The 20,618-nt window shown below is 40.9% G+C and overlaps 3 protein-coding genes across 8 annotated transcripts in view; 2 read left to right on the top strand and 1 right to left on the bottom strand.

Moving 5' to 3' along the window:
- Positions 1–5,527, top strand: part of dnm2a (dynamin 2a) — a 28,630-nt gene extending 23,103 nt beyond the window's left edge. For 5 of the 6 annotated variants that reach the window (XM_044180835.1, XM_044180834.1, XM_044180831.1 and 2 more), the window contains 3 exons: positions 204–427; positions 723–986; positions 1,325–3,878. In XM_044180835.1, the coding sequence (XP_044036770.1) occupies positions 204–427; positions 723–986; positions 1,325–1,397 (561 nt within the window). In that variant the 3' untranslated portion in view covers positions 1,398–3,878. Of the gene's footprint in view, positions 1–203; positions 428–722; positions 987–1,324; positions 3,879–4,767 lie in introns of those variants that run through there. The other variant, XM_044180832.1, reaches the window with a different exon arrangement.
- Positions 5,528–5,580: 53 nt separating this feature from the next.
- Positions 5,581–8,676, bottom strand: LOC122868665 (transmembrane emp24 domain-containing protein 1-like). The gene is made up of 4 exons (XM_044180847.1): positions 8,214–8,676; positions 6,985–7,082; positions 6,480–6,666; positions 5,581–6,332 (listed from the first exon to the last, which is right to left on the bottom strand). The coding sequence occupies exons 1-4, from the start codon at positions 8,460–8,462 to the stop codon at positions 6,114–6,116; spliced, it is 753 nt and encodes a 250-aa protein (XP_044036782.1). The 5' UTR covers positions 8,463–8,676; the 3' UTR covers positions 5,581–6,113.
- A 7,680-nt stretch (positions 8,677–16,356) lies between these two features.
- Positions 16,357–19,861, top strand: tnfsf14 (TNF superfamily member 14). Its single transcript, XM_044180825.1, has 4 exons — positions 16,357–16,930; positions 18,437–18,467; positions 18,554–18,628; positions 18,858–19,861. The coding sequence occupies exons 1-4, from the start codon at positions 16,736–16,738 to the stop codon at positions 19,241–19,243; spliced, it is 687 nt and encodes a 228-aa protein (XP_044036760.1). The 5' UTR covers positions 16,357–16,735; the 3' UTR covers positions 19,244–19,861.
- The last annotated feature ends 757 nt before the right edge of the window (positions 19,862–20,618 follow it).

Genomic DNA, 20,618 nt, shown 5'->3' with positions numbered 1-20,618 from the left:
TAAGGATCGAATATGTCCAATTGATATATTGTTTGTTCTTTTGTGGTTGAATAATCCCCTCTTTTCTTACCCTTAGTCTTTCACTTCTTTCAGCCACACTTTCCAGTTTATGAACCTTCTGATCATCTCATCTAAAAATTGTCAGTGTTTGTGATGTAAGTTGCCACCATCTGTGTTTTTTAATAATCATAACTTCCATTCAGGCAAAGGATTTCATCCACTCAGAGCTGCTGGCCTACCTCTACTCATCTGGGGACCAGAACAGCCTCATGGAGGAGTCGGTTGACCAGGCCCAGCGCAGAGATGAAATGTTACGAATGTATCATGCACTCAAGGAGGCACTGCATATTATTGGTGACATCACCGTCAATACCATCTCCACCCCACTACCTCCGCCTGTAAATGACACCTGGATCCAAGAAGCCAGGTGAGATAAGGGGTAACTAGCATTTAGTTGAGCTTTAGGTGCAACAGCAGTATCTAATTTTACATAGCGAGTTGCAGTGTTTTAAATATTTGATATTATTAACAGCGAGAAAAGGGCAAGTCTTTAGCCTGGTAGTCTTATGCCTGCCTTGCTGAATTTGAAAAGAGGTGCAATTATATATAATAGTCAGTGTATCTTATCTTGAATAAGAGCATCAAACAACCTCTACAGGTGAATTGGATCTTTTAGGTGTTTATTACGATGTCAGTTTCATTTAATCATATCCTCCTCTCAGCCCAACCCCTCAGCGCAGGCCACCTCCTGCAGCAGCCCCACCTCCCAGTCGTCCGCCTGCTGTTCGGGGCTCAACACCAGGACCACCCATGAACCCTTCCCCTGCCTTTGGAGCTCCGCTCAACCCCTCTCCCGCCTTCAGTGCGCCACCAATCCCCTCTCGCCCAGGCCCATCCATCAACGCCTTCAACAGCAACCTGGATCCCTTCAGTGCACCCCCACAGATCCCCTCCCGGCCAGCCCGCATCCCACCCGGTGTACCCAGGTACGACTTCCTGTTATGATGTGATTACGTATACCTTGTGTATTATGCAATTTTGGTTGTGCTGTATTTGTAACCTTTTGTCACAACAATCTCATCCTCTGTCTTTCATGAGTCACAGGCATTGTTTGTCATTTCTAAGTCTCACCAGTTATCCTATCTCTATATTTAATATTATTTCTTGGCATTCATTCTCTTCTCACTCTAGGTTTTTTCTTTCTCACTCTCCCGCTGTCCTCACCCTCCCTCTTTTCTCTGTCTGTTGGGTTGTTTTGGTTTCTCCTCTGTCTCTTTGTGAGCATGTCTCACTCCTTGTTCTGTATCTTCTCTTCCCGTTGCAGCCGAAGACCCCCTGGCGCTCCTTCTCACCGGCCCACCATTATCCGCCCTGCTGAGCCCTCCCTGCTAGACTAGACCCGTGGCCAAGCCCACCTAAGTGTGTGTGTTTGTGTGTGGGTGTGTGTATCTGCACACTAAAGGGCGGGGGCTCGAGGGGAGGGGCCAACTGATAGCGGTGCATAATATGCGTTGTCCAGCCTTATTAATGTCTCTTCAAGCGATGTAATAAGCTGCTAATACCGTCTTTATCAGTGCACATGAATGAAAGAAAGCCCTTAACCACTTGAATATTACATTTGACTGCTATGGAAATTGTGTAATACAAAATAAAACCCAGCTGATCTGTGGGATGCATTTAACTTCTATCAGTAGGAGATGGTGTATCAAATTCAGTTAGAGAGCTTTTTTTATTGTAATAAACTGTAATTTCCTCTGACAAGTTTCTCACCTGAAGCTCATTGAATAACTTATTAACTGTTACAGGCTGGCTTTCCTCTCCCCTCCCTCCACCTTTTTCAGATTGGCCCAGATGCCCAAGTCTAGATCTCTATGTAATATACACGCCTTGTTAATGTTTTACTGGGTTTTCATTTCCTAGCTGATTTCATACTGAAAAACAATAGCTTATTATCACTGTTGTTATTTTGGTGATGTCGATTACATTTCTTTTCCTTGTGTTATTTTATTTGAGTGACTTTGTCCTTTTTAATGACCGTCATAAATGTAGCTTTAAAAATGAAATCCTAATCACAGAAAAAACAAAGCATAAAAAGACACAGGGCAGGGTTGCATGAGACTGAGTAGCTTCAGCCCCCTTCTGTGAAATATCCTTCCACGATGAAAAGATGTCAGATAGATTGACCATTATAATCCAAGCACTTCTAACCATGTAGCCTTACAACAAGCCACTCATAACAGGGATATTGTAGTCCGTTACCAGAACACTATGCACAAAATCCCGGGAGAGAGAGAGAGAAAGAGACAGACTGAAGGCTGTCTGCACTTTGTGGGATGGATGCTTTCTCTCCACTAATTCTTAGTTGTTAAAGCCTTGAATTTTAATCCCTTTAGTCTCAGTTGAACCCCAATGAGACCTTTAGCCTACGGGTAGACTTTGTTCATTCCTGGATTAGCTGATTCATATAGAGCAGAGCACACAGTACAGTTTCCTCTCCGAGAGATAAAACTCAGTAAAGTGGTGGGGTGTGTAGATGAAGACGTCTGTGATTTAGAGTATAAAGATGGTATTAAGCATTTAGGAGTTGGCACATCTCTTTCTGGGCTTTGTTGTCAAGGACATTTATTATTGCTATCAGTTCTGCTTCCATGCATTAAAATGATCAATGTATATAGCTGGCATATACTGGGGAGCACTTGTATTTCATTTAATTGCAGGGTTGATGACAAAAACATGCTATTGATAATAGCCCAACATGTTAACATGCAACTGTAGTTGTCATTAAAGGAAGCACTAACAATGTCATTTCATAAATATGCCTTGGATGTAGGGAAAAAGAGATTGGTCATCTCCTTATGCATTATTTATAACCTGGGCATTTGTCATTTCTTTTTATGTTTTTGGTTGCAATTGTATCAGCTCTGTACAACTCAGCTCCCCAGATTCTCCTGGACTGTTATTTAGGGTTCTGCTACAGGGATTAGCTGTCTAAACGTGTTGTATGTTGGGAGGGCACTTGGGGCTGGATATTGTCTACACAGCTGTGATTATATGATATTATCTTTTGATTACTCTTTCAGGGTATTTGACCATTTAAAACCAATTTTTCTTGAACATGTGTAGGCGTTTAGGCGAAGACTAGTCAAGTGGGACGTTGGACCACTAGGATGTTTTCTGTTTTTGGTTTGATCAGTAGTGGTGGTGAGCAGGTGGTGGGATTCGTGGTTTATGAAGGCACACCCTGTCTAGAGAAGCTGTCCAAACTTTTCTCTGTTCTCACCAAAGGGGATAGAAACTTTAATTAGACAACCTGACATGACAAAAACTAAAGAATTCAAAACTGTTCCAAACCACATACTCTAGAGACAGTGTGCGTTTTCTTCCCCTGTATTGCTCTACAGGTCTGGCTTTCAGTGACAGTGCCAGAAGGAGTAAAACAAGCTTATAAAACAGCCCTGAATCTATAGTTTGAACACCCTTCACATTCGATCTTCCACAAATCCCTTTTACACAAAAGTTAGTAGTTCATGTGATAAAACTTCTTATTGGCCAAAGTTTGTTAAAAATTCCCTTGTGCCTGTCACTTCAGCCTGCCCATGATGGGCCCAGACTGTAAATGTCCTGTAATACATTAGGTTGTGGCAATATTGCCTTTCTCTCTAATGGATGTACCCTGCCTCCTTCCTCTTTCTCTCCCCTGTCTGAATCTGGTGGAAGGGGATGGAAACCAACCTGCAAAAGTCTCTTTTCTTTTTGTTTTGCAAACTCTTGTCAAGTGCCTCTGTAGCAATTAATTGATTTGAATAAACAAAATGAACTGATTTAGACTGGAGAGTAAATAAAGAGGTGTTGTGTACAATAAAGGGACTGGCTCTGGGGGTTGGTGTCTCCTTGTGTCCTGTGTGATCCACTTTCTCTTCTCTCTCTCTCTCTCTCTCTCTCTCTCTCTCTCAGATAATGTAGCACTCCTCCTGGTTTTCCTCTCCTCATTTGCCTCCCTCTCTACATCTAAACCAATACAGACTGACATAAGCCTGCACATGTTCCTATGGCAACCCTTTACTGGCAGGCTGCCTGCTTTAGAGACAATGCTCAAACAGTGGTCACTGTTCTTTACTATCAGCACATGCATTTTCACCAAATTTTGATTGAACAAAAAAATCAACACCTTGTCATAGTAATAGCCTTCTGTTGTGTTTGAATCGATTGAATCAACATTGACACTGCCTATAAAAAGAATTCACCCCCCACTTGTATGTTTTTATGTTTTGTCTTACTGCATTGAATCAAAGTAGATTTAATATGACTTTTTTTGACACTGATCAACAGGGAAATACTCTGTCAAAAATGAAAACATCTACTTTCTAATTTAATGTTGTAAGACAAAACAGATAAAAAATGACAACTTCCAAGGTGGTGGGAATATTTTATAGGCAATATATACATCTATCTATCTATCTATCGCTCTCTCTCTCTCTCTCTCTCTCTCTCTCTCTCTATATATATATATATATATATATGCAGTACAACATCTTATCAAATGTAGTCTTTTTAAATGTAATTCTCTTTGAGCTGCAGCATTAATGAATTAACCTGGATTAATTCATTAATTCCAGGTTTTTGTGTCTAATTATATCCTCCAATGAGAGTGGAAGATGATCTTTCTAACAGAGATTGCCTCATTACAAATGCCCTTGCTGTTCTATACTAAAGTAAGTGTATGTCACAAGGTTAAGAGATTAATGTTGGTTGATTCTTCCTGAACAGGCGCCCAGCTCCCCGTCGAAACCAGTGGTGACCTTGACCAGCCTGAAGTGGATATGAATTGACTTCAATCCATGACAGTAGCAGGATTACAGGAGAACTACATATTTTATTTTCAGTTCACTCAAAATGCCCCAACAATGCTGTTAAAGGCCTACATAAGTAATCTGATACTGTCAGTAAAACACAAACATAGTAGTTATTGAAGCATCAAAGTTATTTTCTGAATAGTGAATATTGTCTAAAATAGTTCTGAGCACTACATCATGAAATCTAATTGAACACATTAATCTAATGCTGATATTTTCTGTTTCTGAGTTTATACCACACACTCTCCCAAAACATTGTCAATTATTTATTTGAACCATAATTTGAGATACAGTATGGTTGAATTCTTAGGGATTAATTATAATACAGTGCCAAGGCATAGACAGTTTAACATTAGAATGTTTTTTTTTATTATTATTATTACAGGATGTCTCTGATCTGTGATGACAAAGAGAGAAAAAAATGGCTGTCAAGTTGTGGAAGATGACCACTGAATATGCTTAATAGACAGAAAATGTTAATGATGTCTCAGGAAGCAACATAGTGTGAGAAAATATAGTGGTAGTGATTGAAATGCACAATAGGTTTTGCCTACTGCATTATGTATGTTTTTACCACTAAGTGCAATTGCATGGAACAAATGACTGCAATGCATCCAAATAATGGCAAGGAAATTAATGTTTCAGCCAAAACTAACTTGCCATCTGCATGAGTTCACAGTTTTCTGCCTATTTAACCTCCAGATGGAGAAATTGATCATGGAGATTGCTTTTATGACTGTGTGAATACATCTTTTTATCACAGTAAAGATTTTAGATGATTTTTTTTAAACCGCTTGAGGCTTGTTTTGGCTATTGGTTTGATAAATGTGAAATGCGGTATCTGAAATTCAATAAAACAACATTCCAGTGACAACAGCTGTGGTTTTCTAGCTTCCCCAATGACATTAAGAAAGATCAGTGCTGCAAGTATTTTGTGTGTGTGTGTATTTATTTATAAATACAGCAGGTGTCTCGGTGTGTGTGCATATTACAGTAGGCTGCTGTAAATGTGATTTTCAGAAGTTGATGTGACTGGAATTCACAATTTCACAAAACATCAAAGCAAGCACTTTTTGACTGCAATAAAAAAAAGTTCTCAGTGCATGATGAATCAGTTTTCAAAAAGTGAGTAGTGAGTGCATTTTAATTCAGCTCACAAGGCACATGTCAGTTAAGGGTTTGGGGTCAAACTTTCAAGTGTGAGCACATGCAGGTTCTGCACTCTCTTGGCTGGAGGTTAATGAAACAGTTTTGTTGTGACTATGTGCAGACCCGCTTGGTGTCATCAAAGAGCCGTCGCAGGGTGTAGATTTGAGTGACAGCAACGGTGAGCATGACAAAGAGGTTGAGGCAGGACCAGAAGGACACCCGCCACAGGTTGTCCTCCAGAAGGTAGCGGTCCCTCGCCTCAAAGGCCCGCAGCACAGTCTGAGCCTGACGGCTCCTCTCCAGGTGCCGGTACACAGAGTCCATCCTCGCCTGGAAGAGGAAGAAAAGACAGGAGAAGATGAAAGTCAGTGTCGGGATGTGTAGACATCAAAAAGAATGACATCAGATAATTCAAGTGCTGTCTGAAGGGGAATCATAGCTGCAGCAGATGTGATGGCTCTTTGTTTTCCATCTCACCCTGATGTCCTCCAGTTTATACTCCACCATGCTCTCTGGCGTGGCCACGTCCGCCCACTCATCTCGGACTCTACCTGCGCTGCTCTCACTATTAATGATCACCTCAAAGAACACCATCTTCTTTGACAGTTTACTGAAGCTGTTGTCAAAACACAACCGGTAGTCTCCATCCTCTGTGGGCTCCACCCTGTAGGGAAAAAATGGTTACATTTGCTCTCTGGTTAAAACCACTCACTATAATAACACAACAAAATGGTATTGTAATACTTTTAATCTCTGGGTGAAAATGCATACAGGCCTACAGTGTAGTTTTTTAGAAAGGGAGAGAAAGTGCTGACCTGAAATCAATTTTTTTTATATAGGTTTTTATGTATTTTGGGGAATTAACTCGACTGCTGCCTTGATGCTTGCTTATGGTTAATTTGTTTCAATACAAATAAACAGTATTACAGGAACTGAGCATCACATTAGGTGCAGGTTGTTGGAAAGTATTTAGGTGACCCACATGTGAATGCCATCAGATCTCCTGAAGTCAGAGACCAGCTTGTGTCCACTGGGTGAGATGAGGGCAAAGCCAACATCCAGACCTGACCCAGCTATCACCTGCAAAAGAAACAGAGGGATTGAGTTCAGTAATGCAGGATATCCAGGCACCAAGTCACAGTAACCCAGTACTCACTCACATTTCCATGATTATCTTCACATTTTCACTCCAGACATGCAGACGGCTGTCTGATATTCAAATTAAAGCCCTGATAGCACTGAGCAATAACTTAGCTCACATATAATTCCACAGTGACATTAATTGGACAGTTTGGGTATCTGCATAGGGATTTTCTCTTTTTCGCTACCCACTACTGCCCCTACTTTGCCATCTAGTAAAAGAAGAATAATATTCTCAAAACATTGTGTCAGAAAATTCCACAGTTCCACATCATGAAGCAGCCTTTGACCTTACAGGCCATTATACAGGCCATAGTTGTGACTGAGTGAAGGTTTGGGAAAAGGCAGATAGGTGAATAAGACCTCCACATCCACACAGCAGCCCTGGAAGCATCATGTGTCAACTGTTCCAGTGACGATGCCCCAGTACTCCTGCCAGGCTCTTCTCTGACTCCACGCTCAGAAAGCACAGAGATGTGTCACGGGGGGGGCAGCCAAGACTGTGACTTTACACTAATACAGTCCTGCAGCTGCCAGAAGGTGCAATATGATGACTGTGATGTGATGGTGGGAGGTGAAGCAATGCAAAGGTCATGGCCATAAAATGACAGAGGTCAATAACACATTATAAGAGACTCGAGAACAATTGCTTTTGAATTTGAAGTTTGATGTTTAGTGCTATGTTTGAAAAAGGTCAAAAGTGTCAAAAAAATGTATTTGTATTTGGCGTGGTAGCTATATATTTTGGATGTGTTGTGTTTGTGCTTGTGCAGGATGCATGTTAAGTACTTTTGCAATGTGTTTTTGCAATATGTAAAGAATCATCTCAGTACAGGTGTCTTCAACAACAGCAGCAATGGTTTTATTATCTCTGCAAGCAAGACCAGAGTCCAAAGTCTGTTCACTTGTCTTTCAGTAAGACTTAGATTATTCACAAACTTTATTAAAGCTATCCAGAACTTAAACACAACATTACACAGTCACTGTACCAGACAGACACAGGCAGACAAGAGAGAGAGAGAGAGAGAGAGAGAGAGAGAGAGAGAGAGAGAGAGAGAAAATTATATTTACCTGGTATCCAACTTCCATATTGTCATTCCTTGCGGTGGTTTGGTAAAAACACTCTGTGGTGCCAGCAGGTAATAGAAATGTAAATTCCATGTTTTGGTTTGGCCCCAAACCCAAAGTCAAGCCTACAGTCAGAAGTAAACATGCCAGCAAACAGAGCTCTGCAGACACATTCATCATCCTCCCCCCGCAGTGCATAGTCCATTTATTCCACTTCCACCAACTCTGAGCAACTATGTTACACAAGCACATAAAGCACTTATACTGTAAATCTGTAATTGCTTACTCTCATACTTCGATGGTTGGAAAATAGCCTGACAGCAACAGGTTCCTTGATCAAAGCTGAATGAGTGGAGCCACCACCTGTGTCGACCGATAGCACTCTGTAGTCTGGACTGCAGCCACATGCAAAACTAAGGAGGGGTGACAAGGTGCAATAAGAGCCTGATGATACCTGGAGTGTGAAGGCCTGTACAGTTATTGAAGGTACATTTGGATTAAAAAAACAAAACAAGTTTTTATCACTTCTCATACTTTTTGTACTTTGTACTACTTGTGCAAAATGTTCTTTTTTCTACATCATGAATTGCTTCTAATAAATGTTGGACTTTTCATGTCCTCTTCTATTCTGTAGGGGGTGCTATGGGTAAAAGCAGACAAAAAGCAGGCCAAAAAGCTTTGATTTCGTGGATGTATTATGAAGAACTTGCTACTCTGTAGGGTGCTACTCTGTAGGGTACAATACACATGCTTAACTAATGCATACCTAATCCATGATTAGCATTTACATTGGCATATAAATCAATGCATGAAGTAACTGTGAATTAACAATCATTAACTGATGATCCATTAATCAATAACTAAAAACACAAACTCATAGTAACTTGATCATTTCTTAATGGTGAGTAACAGGAATTCATGATACATCCTGACTTACATCATGCATTAAATCTTCATGTACCATGCATTAAATCTTCATGAACCATGAATTAAGCATGTATTTTGTACACTTAATTTAAAGTTACCATAAATTCCTAATACTTTAATTCCTTATTCTGAGAGTGTGAGGTTCATGATATAGTCCTTTATTAGGGTATGGTATGTTTACAACCACATTATCATATTGTTTCTTAAAAGCATTTTATATACAGATATAGATACAAATCATGCAGCTATTAGCAAGTAGTTCATAGAAATATACAACAAGATCGAAGATATATTTGACTGACAGTAGAAATAATCTGAATACATCACAAATTACTTGAAACATATGTATTTTCGGGTGGCTGGTGTCAACTAGGCACAGCAATGGACTGATTGACTTGATACCTTGATTATGTACTTTCTCACTGGTATCAATACCCTCATTAAGTGATCATATTTGATTAACTCACATGGACCTAACAGTTTTGATGCTAACTTTTACAACAATTCATTTTTTAAAGATCTCCACACTGTCAGGCAAATATATCATGGCAGAAGATATAAATCTGCACCCTGGATCCACAGATCTAGAATGGATAATACTTATATGAGGACTAATAAAGTATTACATAATTTTATTCTAGAACTCAATTTGTTGGACATCTAAACCCATTAGCTAGAGCGCTTGCTGTATTCTAGTGTCCATAAAAGCTACTCTAGAATAGATGATTTCTTGGTCTCTGATGAAATTCTTTCAAAATTTGCAGATTGCCATTATGATAGTATAGTCATCTCCGATCATGCAGCGGTTATCATGGTATATGTGGAGTCAAAACTGACGTTTCCTATAAAGTGAAGTTTCAAACAAAATGGTTTCAACAGATTGATAGATAGATTGATTGATTGAAGAAGATTGCTATGTATTTTGAAATAAACACATCACAGACCTCTGCTTCTGTCAGTTGGGATGCCTTTAAGGCTTTCATCAGGGGTCCAATTATAAGTTACATAAGTACAAAATGTCAACATGCACAGGAAAAAATGTACATTTTAGAATCTAAAATTAAAATGAGACATATTTTTCAAAAACGGTGTCAGGGTGTAAGGGTGTTGTTAGACACCTCTTTTTGACATGTATCAGGAATCATATGAGACTGGCTGCCTTCACAATTCAATGAGAACAGCTTTGATTATACTACAAAATCTATGGAAAGATGTTATTACCTATCTCTCTAGTTGGCAGGTTAAATGTATTGAAAATGAATATGCTGCCTAGATTTCTTTATTTATTTGTCGTTCCTTGCGGTGGTTTGGTAAAAACCTGTGGTGCCAGCAGGTAATAGAAATGTAAATTCCATGTTTTGGTTTGGCCCCAAACCCAAAGTCAAGCCTACAGTCAGAAGTAAACATGCCAGCAAACAGAGCTCTGCAGACACATTCATCATCCTCCCCCCGCAGTGCATAGTCCATTTATTCCACTTCCACCAACTCTGAGCAACTATGTTACACAAGCACATAAAGCACTTATACTGTAAATCTGTAATTGCTTACTCTCATACTTCGATGGTTGGAAAATAGCCTGACAGCAACAGGTTCCTTGATCAAAGCTGAATGAGTGGAGCCACCACCTGTGTCGACCGATAGCACTCTGTAGTCTGGACTGCAGCCACATGCAAAACTAAGGAGGGGTGACAAGGTGCAATAAGAGCCTGATGATACCTGGAGTGTGAAGGCCTGTACAGTTATTGAAGGTACATTTGGATTAAAAAAACAAAACAAGTTTTTATCACTTCTCATACTTTTTGTACTTGATTTTTACTTGTGCAAAATGTTATTTTTTTCTACATCATTAATTACTTCTAATAAATGTCCTGCACTATGGGTAAAAGCAGATATAAAGCAGGCCATAAAGCTTTGATTTCATGGACATATTATGAAGAACTTGATGTGGGTAAGTGAACCACATAAACTCGGTAGGGTACAATACACATGCTTAACTATGATCCAAAATGATCCATTAATAAATAACTAAAAACGTAAACTCATAGTGACTTGATCATTTCTTAATGGTGAGTAACAGGAATTCATGCTACATCCTGCCTTACGTCATGCATTAAATCTTCGTTATAAATATATGAATATAGGTAACACATTGTCTTGATTTAGTTCAGGTTGGGGAAATATTTCATTCAAACTGGAGAAATCTGATGTAGGCTTTCAGTTGTGACCAGAAAAAGAGTTCAAACGTGGCATACTGTATATGGACATATCATATTTAAATCTTATATTTAAATCTCATTGTAAATGGGGTCTCAGACTGTTCCTTTCAATCATCTGATTGGTTAATGTGGAGTTTAGGGCATTCAGACCATGTTCTCCTGAGTGTTGACCCCTTAAAGTTAATTTTGGACCACAGCCAACAGTCCAGCCTTGATCCAGGAGTCTGGAATCCACAGTTAAAGGGTCACTCCATTACCTACATTTCCCATAATACACCTGGATAATGTGTTTCATAAGAACTTCCCTGCCTGGTAAACAGACATCTTTAAACTCCACACCTCCAGTTTATAACACAGACTGGATATCAAAAAGTAGTTGTAGTAGTAGTAGTAGTAGTAGTAACAGTAGCAGTAGCAGTAGCAGCAGCATGGAAGTATTAGTAGTAGTAGTAGCAGCAGCAGTAATAGTAGTAGTAGTAGCAGTGGCAGCAGCAGCAGGTAGTAGTAGTAGAGTGGTAGTAGTAGTGGTGGCAGCGGTGGTGGGAGGGTGGTGGTGGCAGCAGCGGTGGTGGTAGTAGAGTGGTGGTGGTAGAGTGGTAGTGGTGGTGGTGGCGGCGGTGGTGGGAGGAGTGGTGGTGGCGGCATTGGTGGTGGTGGCAGCAGTGGTGGCATTAGCGGTGGCAGCGGCGTTGGTGGTGGTGGCACTGGCAGCGGCAACGGTGGGATGGTGGTGGTGGCAGCAGCACAACCAGCGGTGGTGGGACGGTAATGGCGGTGGTGGTGGCAGTGGTGGTGGTAACAGTGGCAGCGGCAGCGGTGGTGGTGAGAGTGGTGGGGATGGTAATGGCATTAGTGGTGGTGGTGGTTGCGGCGGTGGTGGTGGGGTGGTGGTGGTTGCGGCGGTGGTAGCAGTGGTGGCATTAGTGGTGGCGGTGGTGGCATTGGTGGTGGTAGCGGTGCCGGTGGCGGTGGCAGTGGAGTGGTGCAGTGGCGGCGGTGGTAGAGTGGTGGTGGCGGTGGCAGTGGTGGTAGCGGTGGCAGTGGCAGCGGCGGTAGTAGCATTAGTAGTAGTAGTAGTTGCAGCAGCAGTAGTAGAAGTAGTAGTAGCAGTAGCAGTAGGCTAATAGTAGTAGCAGTAGCAGCAGCAGTAGTAGCATTAATAGTAGTAGTAGTTGCAGTAGTAGTAGTAGTAGTAGTAATAGTAGTAGTACTCATGATGAGTGAACTAAACTTTATGTGTAATTAGCCTTTATGTGTAACTGTGATTACTAAAGTCTGATCATCAACATTAAATGAAAAAAACTGGATAAAATGTATTAAACTTCTGCTCTGTCAGTAAAGTTCTCCATCACTAGTTCCCAATAGACAGTAAAGTTTTCCACAGACAGTGATGTTCCCCACAGACAGTAAAGTTCTTCACAGACACTAAAGTTCTCCACAGACAGCAATGTTCTTCACAGACAGTAAAGTTCTTCACAGACACTAAAGTTCTCCACAGACAGTAAGGTACTCCACAGAAAGTAGAGTACTCCATCAGTAAAGTTCTCCACAGAAAGTAAAGTTCTGCATCAGTAAAGATCTCCACAGAAAGTAATGTTCCCCATCAGTAAAGTTCTCCACAGACAGTAAGGTTCTCTACAGACAGTTAAGTTCTCCACATACATTAAAGTTCTCCACAGACAGTAACATTATCAGGCAGTAAGGTTCTCCACAGAGAATAAAGTACTCCATCAGTAAAGTTCTCCACAGACAGTAAGGTTCTCCACAGAAAGTAAGGTACTCCACAGAAAGTAAAGTACTCCATCAGTAAAGTTCTCCACAGAAAGAACTTTTTATTTTTATACAGAGATGAAACATTCATGAACTTTGAGGAAATCACAGCAAAGTATAACATTTCAAGGAAACATTTTTACATATTTGCAAATACAGAGCTTTATTTATTTTGCACAAAGTAAATCATTGGAAAGGCCCACAATTTTTCATGTTTGGAAAAAATCACCACAAAAAACTGCAGTGATAGAGGTTTAACATCATCAATCTATAATTGGCTTAGATCTGGTTCTATGGAAACCTTAGAAGGAGTGAGATGGCTCTGCAATTTATTTAGGTTTCGTTTTTATTTTTGTTATATTCTGTATATGTCAATGTTGTTGACAATTTAGGTGTTTGTAGTAGGGGGGAAGGTTTGTTTTGCCACATTTTGTGCTCTTAAAAATATATGATGGAAAAAGGCATGCATATGCTCGAAACATTGTTAATAAAAAGATTTTTATTGTCATATTTATGGGACGTGTTGGAGTAGTATCAGTAATAGGGTTTAACAATATTGTTTTTCAATCTACTAGAAGGTCAGAAGTCAGGGACAGAGCAGCAGTCCTCCTCGGTGCAAAACCATGCTGCCTGGAATCTTCTTACATCACATCGTGCTTGTCAATTCAGTTTATTCGGCCTTCAGCCTTAATCTGTTCTTTAACAGATTTGACACACCGGCTCCTGCTCATCCCCCCTCTAACTCAGCTGCTGTCAGCCCTCAAGCTCCTCTGAGTACTCTGCTCCCCCCTCCTCCATCTTCCTGGGAGAGTCCTACTCCCCCTCAACTGGCTCTCAGGTTAACGGCCCTCTTCACACTAATGACTCCCCCCCTCCCCCGCCTGTAACCTCTGCTGTGTGCCTGACTACTGACCAGGTGAGAGGACAGCTGATGAAACTCCACTCAAACAAGGCTGCAGGCCCCGATGGAGTTTGCCCCAGGATGCTAAAAGTCTGTGCCCCCCAGCTATGTTGAAGACATCTTGCCTCGTTCCTGTGCCGAAGACGCCGCATCCCAGTGGCTCCAAGGACTACAGACCAGTGGCAATGACCTCCCACATAATGAAGACCCTGGAGAGACTGGTGCTGGAACAGCTGCGGCCCATGATCAGACCTCTCCTGGACCCCCTTCAGTTCGCCTACCAGCACCAGCTGGGAGTTGAGGATGCCATCATTTTCCTGCTGAAACGCATCCACACCCACCTGGACAAGCCGGCAAGCACGGTGAGGATCATGTTTTTTGATTTCTCCAGTGCTTTCAACACCATCTGGCTGGATGGTGGATACTACGGTGAGAAGCTGGCAGTGATGCAGGTGGATGCCCCCCTCGTGTCCTGGATTGTTGACTACCTGACTGGCAGACCACAGAACGTGCATCTGCAGCACTGTGTATCGGACAGCGTGGTCAGCAACACTGGGGCCCCTCTGGGGACTGTCCTCTCTCCCTTCCTCTTCACCATCTACACCACAGGCTTCAGCTACCACACAGAGTCCTGCCACCTTCAGAAGTTTTCTGATGACTCTGCTGTGGTGGGATGTATCAGCGGTGGTGAGAAGTCTGAGTATAGGGCTGTGGTGGGGAACTTTGTCTCATGGTGTGAGCAGAACCATCTGCAGGAGGCTGAGATCCTTCAACATGTGCCGGACAATGCTGAAGATGTTTTATGAGTCTGTGGTGGCCAGTGCTATCCTGTATGCTGTTGCATGCTGGGGCAGCAGGCTGAGGGTAGCGGACGCTAACAGACTCAACAAACTGATCCATAAGGCCAGTGACATTGTGGGGGTGGAACTGGACTCTCTGGCGGTGGTGTCAGAGAGGAGAATGCTGGCCAAACTACATGCCATCTTGGACAGTGTCTCCCGCCCACTCCATGACGTGCTGGTCAAACAAAGGAGTACTTTCAGCGGAAGACTCACCCCCCCCCAAAATGCACCACAGAGCACCACAGGAAGTCATTCCTGCCTGTGGCCATCAAACTCTTTAACGCCTCCCTCTAAGTGTTAGTCTATATGACCCTAAGTCATTAAACTGGACATTGATCAGTAACATCTCTGCAATACTAGACATAATTGTGCAATATTCTTTGTTAATACTGCTATACTAATATACTCTTTTCAGTTTAAAATTCCCTATTTATTGATATTTATTCATACCTCTATTACTGCTGTGCAATATCCTCCATCTCATTATAATCTTTATAAGCTACACTTAACTTGACAGTTCATGCACTATTACTTTATACCGTATTATTATCATCAACCGGTAAACCCACTTTGTACTTCACACTTATTTTAATTTAATACTTATACCCACTTGGTACTTAATTTATTTTCTGAACTGTATTATAGTGTATTATATTTTTTGCATAGTACTTCTATTCCTGTGTGCACTGACATGATAGTGAGCTGCTGTAACAAAAGAGTTTCCCCTCGGGGATCAATAAAGTATTTCTGATTCTGATTCTTCCTGCCCCTTCACTGGTTCTTCTCTGCAATCATGCAGTCACAGCTTTATTATACGTCACCCAAGTTTAGAAGCTGGTCCTTTCCCTGTCAACTAAATGGATGCTAATTGCTTATCCATTAGATGTCAGAGGAGTCTGTTTGAGAAATAGTCTGCAGTATTTTGACAAGCTCCCACCTCTTTCAAAGCCTTCACTCCACAAAGAACTTCTAACCCAGATTTGTAGCTCACATTTTTTTCTCATTTTTACTTCCATCTATCACACAAAAATACAATTCTTTTAGGAGGTAATAAACTGTCTCATAGGCGGGATCCAGAGCAACATGTATATCATTTACACCCTAAAACGCATCCTCAATTAATTTACCAAACATACATTGGTCTAAACCTGCCGCTTCACCTCCCCCTCTACTGGCTGAGTGTGGTGGCTTTATTTTTTAAAACTTTTTTACATGCTTATGCCTCACAACTCTGCTCTATCTCCTGCAACAAAGCACAGGTAAAGGTAAACACTGTGGATAACAAAGTGATAAGTGGTTGAGATTTGGATCTTAAACTCCATTTTGTTCAATAGTTGCTCTCAGACTACAAGGCAAGTTGCAGAGACAGTGTATGCAAGAGAGGAAGTGTGATTGGAGATATTTCAACATTGCTATTACAGTGAAGTGGGAGGGTGTGCAGGGGAGGTTTAAATGCATCGTGCTTGGTCTCCCACTTAGTGATTGTCGCCTTCTACCTTGAGGCTTTGTAACTGGTCGATTGTCAGGTTCTGCAGCTGCACTGGAAAAATTCACATCAACTACAGTATCATTTTGATGTTTGCAGTTACTGAGTGCAGGCAGGTGCTTCTCTGACAGCCTTAGATTGTGCTTTGGTGATACATCTCAAGATTTCTATATCTGAGTCTGTTCTTAATTTGACTACTCGTAAGCCATCTCCACTTGAACCAACCACAAGTGAGCCCACCCATTTTGCTACTTTTTCACACGTCTCTGTCTCTCAAGTCTCTGTTTGTCTCTGAGGCCCATTTGAAGCAACACGCTCCGACAACTTCTAGAGGATATTTCCACAGTGAATCGTTTTTCAGTTACAGAACGAGCACTGTAGGTATGGCCGAGGATGGATATCCCTCTGTGTATGTGGTGGACAGCCATGCAACCCTGCCTCCAGTGCCACCCAAGCTGAGCAAGGGTAAACGCCGTGCCGGGGTGGCACAGACCCTGCTGTTCCTGTTGGTGAGCGTGGCATTGTGCGGCATGGCCATAGAAGCCTGCTTCATCTACCGTCTCTACAAACCTGAATCTGTAAGTATGAACCTCATCTCTGAGGCTGCACCTGCCTACAACACCTTTCACAATTTCATCCTGTGATTTCTCATTAACTGAAAGTCACTGTGCTTGTTTACATTTTCTTTTGAACCCTTTTGAATCTCACTTTCATCATAAGAGCTCATTCAGATTTAACTCCTTATTCTCACTTTCAGTTTTCTTTTCTAACAGCTTACTTGTTTTTTGTCACTCTCAACCCAAAACTCTTGTGTTTTGTTTTTGACAAAAACACCTTTAATTTTCCTTTAAAATTGTAAGCATTCATAATAGGAATTCTTCTGGTTTTCTCAGCAACATTTGTTTTTGTTTTTTAAAACTTGAGTCTTGTAATTACTTGAAGTGAATTGAAGATGAAAATAGCTAAATATAAAAATTAGTGACCTCAGAGCATAAAATGACATCATGAAATATTATGAAAGCAGCACACTTGATGTGTTGGTGATGAGAGAATCACTTTAGAACCGTAAAATTTCAACATTGTGAATTTTTTAAATTAAATATACAATTCAAGGTAGAAACACGAGGACAATTACCATTGTTCACATAGCTTTTTAATATGCATTTCAGAGTCACATGCTACCTGTAGGAAATGATCTGCTTTGCTGTCATACTTGCATAACCAAAGTGGAAACTTTTTCCATAGTGTCATGATGGAGTTTTGGTGTGATTAAAAAAATATGTCATTAGTATATTTGAAGATAAAAGCAGGCCCACACTTTAGACAATACTTCTCTTTACACAACAGTTATGTGTGGAAATCTTGTTCGTGTTTGGTGAAGCAAAGTCATCAATAAATCAAAGGACTCTTGTGATAGAAACAAAACTGACATTTACTCCAATCATATGAATGACTGTTTTTCTCCAAAAACTGCTGACGGTGAAATAATTTCACTATTATGGGGAAGAGAGTGGAGTAGAGATGGAGAAGTACATTAAATCCGGCCCATTTATGGAGAACTCCATTGACGTCCCCGGGGGGCAGGGGCATGCAGACTTGATGTTCCATGAGGGTGGATGGTCACTGCTTTCCCTGTATCGCTGTGACTCATCTGATCCTCTGTGTGAGGGCAGCAGTAACGGGGTTGGGTAGGGGGAGGGGGAGGGGGACATGGCTTTCTTGGTTTGACACTGTTTGTCAAACAATGGTATATACATTCTGTACAAACAAGGGACAGTGGAGAAAAGGAAGTGGTCTATTTCCTGTTGCATGATTGTTATCTACCTTGTGCTCATTACCAAAAAGACAGACCTGCCCTACTTTGTTCTGCAGACAGATAACATCATAGAAAAACAAAAAGGGATCCTTAAACACAATTCAGATTTTAAGATGTGTAGAATTTTGAAAAGATATGATTACATTTAGCGAGATCGTAGTTTTTCACATCTTATTTTCACAAGTTGGTCACATTTAGTGATATAGTGATTGCATCAACAAATATACACATACAAGACACAGGTAAACCATTTTTATCTCCATTGCAGGCCACCTCAGGATCGACCTCTAAGCTTGCAGGTATGTTTCAGGACTTTTTACTCAATTAATAAATAACTTCAGTTACTTAATGCCCATCAGAGACATTATGTCTGGTTCTCACACAGGTGAAGATGCTACTTCTCCCATTAAAATGCCCAGTCTTGATATTCTTCCTTCCAAACCGGTTGCACATCTGACAGGTAAGACCAGTGTTGATGTCCCTTCCATTACCATAGTGTTCACTTTATTACCAAATCAGAAAATAAATCACATATAATGTCATAGCTTTTGCCAGTAAAATTAAGGCACAGTTCTTAAAGTGCATCATGTGGTTTGAGCGAAATGCCTCTTTATAATCTATTAGTCATTTTGAACCCCTTGTTTTAAAAGAATCAGTCTCCACATTGTTGCTGGGTTTTTTTTTTACAGATGGACAAGATGTAGTTCATGAAAATCAAACCATGGCATGGAGCATGGATGCAGACCCTCTCCTCCATGAAATGGACTACAAAGACCGAAGTCTTGTCATTCAGAAGGAGGGTTTTTACTATGTCTATTCCAAGGTTTCCTTCATGGATACCAATGTATTTCACCACTCTGTTCATCTGAAAACTAAACTGTACATTGGGAAAAGTATTCCCCTCCTGAAATCCAGGAAATACTCAGAGGGGTCCAGCAACATACGATCCAACAGTTACTTGGGTGGAGTGTTTCACCTCTACAAAGATGATGCCCTTTTTGTGAAAGTGAGCAATATATCAAAAATTGTGCGACACAAATCCTTTGAGAACGTCTTTGGAGCATATATGATATAAATATCACATTGATATTTTACCATGAATCTGAAAGTTTGGAGTAAGAGTAAATAAAAGTGGATGCAAAATGTTATAGAATCTTCTCAAGGATTAATGATTCTCTTTGCAATGTAAAAGCAGGTCAATAACCGGAAAGAGAGGCAGGTGTGAAAACCTCTTCGTTCCTCTGAGAGATATGAAGGTCAGGTTTTATTGGGGGAGTGAAACTTCATTTTTTGAATTATGTTTGACAATGTAACAAAGCTCATTTTCCCATCAGGGACTTTTTATGTGCATACGTGTATACTTACTAAATCTTCTGAATGTTACAAAATGACTTGTCATAGATGGATAAAAAAACACGTTGATACATTACTCATTCTTCCTGATATATATATATATATATATATATATATATATATATATATAGTGTTGCTAAGTATAGACATATGTGTCATGCTAAAATTAAAAACAAACAAACTGTAACCTTACACATTTAATTCTTGCTGTGACACATACTGCACACTATTTATTTATTCCTCCTGTGGTAGAATGAATGATATAACTGCTTTTCAATTCTGCTGTATTTATGTGCAATAATGTATACAAAACAATAAAATAAACAGATCACGATTCTAACAAAGTCTCATTTGTTGGTTTTCTAAAGCCTTTTGTCAGGCTGTTGTGTCGCTGAAGTGAGCTCCTGTATGCACTTCCTGCTGCGTCAGGTGAGGCAGCACTGGAGCCTTTCCTGAGTGGTCTCAGTTGCAGCAAAAGTTTCACCCACTCATTCAAACCACACGCACACACTGTAGAGAGGGTATTTTTTAATACAGCAGTGACCCAGAACGAGAAAGTGTCGACATGTCAACCCCCTTTAACCAGAATGTGTTCATGCTGTAAAACTTTTAGACAGATGTACTTCTCTTGATGGTTCATCACTATGGCGACAAGCATGCTGACATGTATGTACAAACAGCACAAGCTTTTTTTTTTCTTTTGTATCTCTCATGCAGTCAGTGTTATGTTTTCCCTTCAGCTGTATCTGTTCGAAGAAGCCACTCTTGAAAACACCCACAGAGTTGTGTATTTGTAAACTGAAGAGGAAGTGGTAGTGGGGGCCGCTAGAGGGGAGGGGGTGTCAGTAGCAGATTGCCTGACTCACTTTCCAACCCCAGACCCGGAGAGCAATGACTGGTGAAAATGTACTGCAGCAGGACTGTGCGTGTGTGTGTGTGTGTGTGTGTGTGTGTGTGTGTGTGTGTGTGTGTGTGTGTGTGTGCGCGTGCATGTGTATATAGGTGGGTGTGTAGGTTAAGTGAACCTCAAATTGATTTTCCTTCAGGCATGTACTACACGTTTTGTTCAAATCGGTAAAACACTCTCAGTTGAGACT

Source organism: Siniperca chuatsi, linkage group LG21 (genome assembly GCF_020085105.1).
Source record: "Siniperca chuatsi isolate FFG_IHB_CAS linkage group LG21, ASM2008510v1, whole genome shotgun sequence".
Classification (NCBI taxonomy): Eukaryota; Metazoa; Chordata; class Actinopteri; order Centrarchiformes; family Sinipercidae; genus Siniperca; species Siniperca chuatsi.
The sequence above is the reverse complement of the archived record's forward strand: the minus strand, read 5'-3'. Positions and strand labels throughout refer to the sequence as shown.